This window comes from Leiobunum rupestre, chromosome 2, assembly GCF_980474605.1.
Source record: "Leiobunum rupestre chromosome 2, qqLeiRupe1.1.hap1, whole genome shotgun sequence".
In the NCBI taxonomy this organism is placed as follows: domain Eukaryota; kingdom Metazoa; phylum Arthropoda; class Arachnida; order Opiliones; family Sclerosomatidae; genus Leiobunum; species Leiobunum rupestre.
In genome coordinates, this window is record NC_143385.1 from 26,814,858 (window position 1) to 26,818,231 (window position 3,374).

The 3,374-nt window shown below is 39.4% G+C and overlaps 1 protein-coding gene across 1 annotated transcript; it reads right to left on the reverse strand.

The window, feature by feature from the left end:
• Positions 1–471: 471 nt before the first annotated feature.
• On the reverse strand, positions 472–996 carry LOC149956662 (uncharacterized). The gene is made up of 2 exons (XM_090166910.1): positions 714–996; positions 472–662 (listed from the first exon to the last, which is right to left on the reverse strand). The coding sequence occupies exons 1-2, from the start codon at positions 994–996 to the stop codon at positions 472–474; spliced, it is 474 nt and encodes a 157-aa protein (XP_090023036.1).
• Positions 997–3,374: the final 2,378 nt, after the last annotated feature.

Here is a 3,374-nt window from a genome sequence, read left to right on the forward strand (position 1 = left end):
GTTGTTCAGCGGCTGATGATGTCGGAGGCAATTTCGTCAAATAAAAGGTAGATTTTACAGCTAGGCAGTAGCATAGCAATAGAGGTGTACAGTGGTGTGCTACACCAGGGCCTGGGATGCAAAGTGGGGCCCGAGTTCGAGTAGGTAAAATGTTTTATTTGTATTGTATTTATATTTCATTTTATTAAACGTATATCTGGTATTCTTAATCGTATATTTTGTAGTATTAGTCTTGTTATTTCGTAGTATTATAATTTCTACAGCTAGTATTCTATAAAACATAAGGCCATTCAACCTTTCCGCCGTATAGTATTGTCCAAACACCATTCTAGTAGTAGCATGTGCTCACAAGATCCTTCACATTATCTGCCTCCCGGGAGCCTGGGATTACAGGAGCAATTACGAAACTATGGTTTATATTGGGTTTTTTTAAAAAAAATGGTTGATATCTTGTTGTTTAAGTATTAATTGTTAAGGTTCAACTCTGTCGAAAGTATGAAAACCTTTAACTCTTTTTATTTTCCTCTTGACATGAATTCTCAATGATGCAATCTTTTGAGTTTCCTCAATTTCATTCTCGGCTAGCTGGTCCTTGTTGCGAAGAAATGCAGGAATATTGAGCGATATGCCCTTTTCTTTCAGCATATCTTCAATGGTGAAACCTGAAAAACAAAGAATGTGAGATCAATTGGGAAAGTGGAGATCATACCGACCTTTGTCTGCCATTATGGCATCTGTTGGTTCGAACGGTAGCTTAAGCAATCCACTCCTCGCTGTCAACTCCTTATCAGATATGCAACAGGTGAATAATGACGAGAAAAATGTCACTAATCCATCAGGATTGATTCCTATGAAACTTTTGAAGGTGGTTGTTGACTTGTAGTTTGAGTATATCCCTGATTGTAGGAATAGTGATTTGGCAGTTTCGCATTTGATTTCTGTCGCATCGAGGATCAATCGAGTGTTTGGATAGTGAGTTTTGAAGTCTTCGGGCATATTCTTTGAATAACTTCCTTAGACGGCCGAATACATATTAGGCCCAATTGCAAGTACATATAACTAACCCAGGTTATAGTTATTCTCGAAACGGTGTTGGCTGAAATGCCAAAACAGTGAGAGATGTCTCTTGTAAACGAGCCGAGCCTTAGTCGAATTAAAACAAAAAAAAAACTGGTTTTCCGCAGACAATTTCCTTGGTCTTCCAATTCCACTTTCAGTAGTTTTCTTTTTCTTTTTTGCACAGCATAACATTATGTTATCTCCATTTTCTCCAGAGTTCAAGAATGTTAGCAGACTTATGAAACGACCATAGTTCGGCAAACCAGTGTAAAAATAAACATCTTCGTCACTATTTATTATACACTCGATACGCACGACTTTGCTATTAAACTCTGAAAAGAGATGTTGTTTTTTTTTGCCTTTTCATTTTTAACAACTTCCAAAATAGGGTACATCTCTTCTTGTTTTAATTTCAAATCTTTTTAAGTTTGGTGTTTTCAAACAAAATAACTTTTATTTTTTCTTCCAAAGGCGGATATTTACGACAGGGTATGGAGAGGTTCATTGCCTTAATTCGTAAGGCACATCAGCATTACTATGGTCATCATAATTTGTATCTAAACTCGCATCAAGTTTATCTTCAAAACCAGTACTACTTGTTTTGTTACAAATTTTTGGGCCACCCCTACGCAAGATAGAAGTTTTGTTTGTCAAATAACTGCATTTAAAGGACTGATAATTCACGCTCGTAGAGAAGTTAGTGGACAAAGATGATTTTGAAGAATTCACAATTGTAGAGACATTAGAGGGTGAAACTGAAATGGAAGAGTTCACAATTGTAGAGACATTAGAGGGTGAAACTGAAATGGAAGAGTTCACAATTGTAGAGACATTAGAGGGTGAAACTGAAATGGAAGAGTTCACGCATGTAGAGTAATTAGCGGGTGAAGCTGATTTTGAAGATTTGACGCTCGTAGAGACGTTAGCGGGTGAAGCTGATTTTGAAGATTTGACGCTCGTAGAGACGTTAGCTGGTGAAGCTGATTTTGAAGATTTGACGCTCGTAGAGACGTTATCGGGTGAAGCTGATTTTTAAGATTCGACGCTCGTAGAGACGTTAGCGGGTGAAGCTGATTTTTAAGATTCGACGCTGGTAGAGACGTTAGCGGGTGAAGCTGATTTTTAAGATTCGACGCTGATAGAGACGTTAGCGGGTGAAACTGATTTTTAAGGTTCGACGCTCTTAGAAAAGTTAGCGTGTGAAGCTGATTTGGAAGATTTAACGCTCGTAGAGACGTTAGCGGGTGAAGCTGATGTTTAAGATTCGACGCTCTTAGATAAGTTAGTGGACAATAAATACAATACATAAATCTGGTAGCCGTACAGAACCGGGAAATTTTAGAGGTACCGCTCAAACTAGCCAAATCTCACGTACTGCAGAACATATTGCAAAACCGCAATTGGAGAATTTCCTGAATGATACTGGGTTTTTTTCTAATTCCCAACATGGCTTCCTCCCTGATAAATCGTGTTCCAGTAATCTTCTCGCTGCCACCAATGATTGGACCAAATGGCTGGAATCTGGTAAAGCTGTTGATGTGGTATTCCTTGATCTGAGCAAAGCTTTCGATACGATTCCTCATGATGGTTAACTCGCGGCTTTGCGATCCGCCGGAATAACTGAGTTGGCTCTCAAATGGATTGAGGAATCGATGACTAATCGTTCACAAAGGGTGGTTCTGAAGGGATTTTCTTCAGATTCGCATTGTCCATTGAGCGGTGTACCACAGGGAACGGTGCTGGGTCCGCTCTTGTTTTCTGTCATCATAAATGACCTTCCCTCTGCTGTTACTCATGCGACACCTTACTTGTTCGCTGATGATACGAAATTGGGATATCCGTTGGTCGACAACTCGGATTATCAACATTTACAGAGTTATTTGAATAACCTTCACATGTGGGCGTCAAATCGTGGCATGAGCTTTAATTCACATAAAAGTTTAGTTCTCCACCTTGCGAGTCATAATCCTTGTCACACATACACACTTAATGGTTCTATCATCAGGAGCTCTACTGAGATCCGTGACCTTGGTGTAATCACTGATAACAGATTGCTTTACTCTTCGCATACTCGAACTATCAGTCATCGTATCAACTCGATCTCTGGATTAACACGTCGAAATTTTTACTTTCGTTCGAAGAAATTTATGCGCACTATTTACTGTTCATTAATTCTACCAAACATCGATTTTGCTTCAGTTGTGTGGACTCCTGCTTTGGCAGGTGATGAATCTTATCTTTCTAAATCGCATAACCGCTTCACTAAGCTCACTCGCGGCCTGGATAAACTACCACCTACCCTTCGGAATCGTTCC

Coding starts and splice junctions, on each gene's coding strand:
- LOC149956662 (XM_090166910.1), bottom strand. CDS start 996: ATGCCCGAAGACTTCAAAACTCACTATCCAAACACTCGATTGATCCTC. Junction 663..713: donor TGCCATAATGGCAGACAAAG/GTCGGTATGATC, acceptor TTTGTTTTTCAG/GTTTCACCATTGAAGATATG.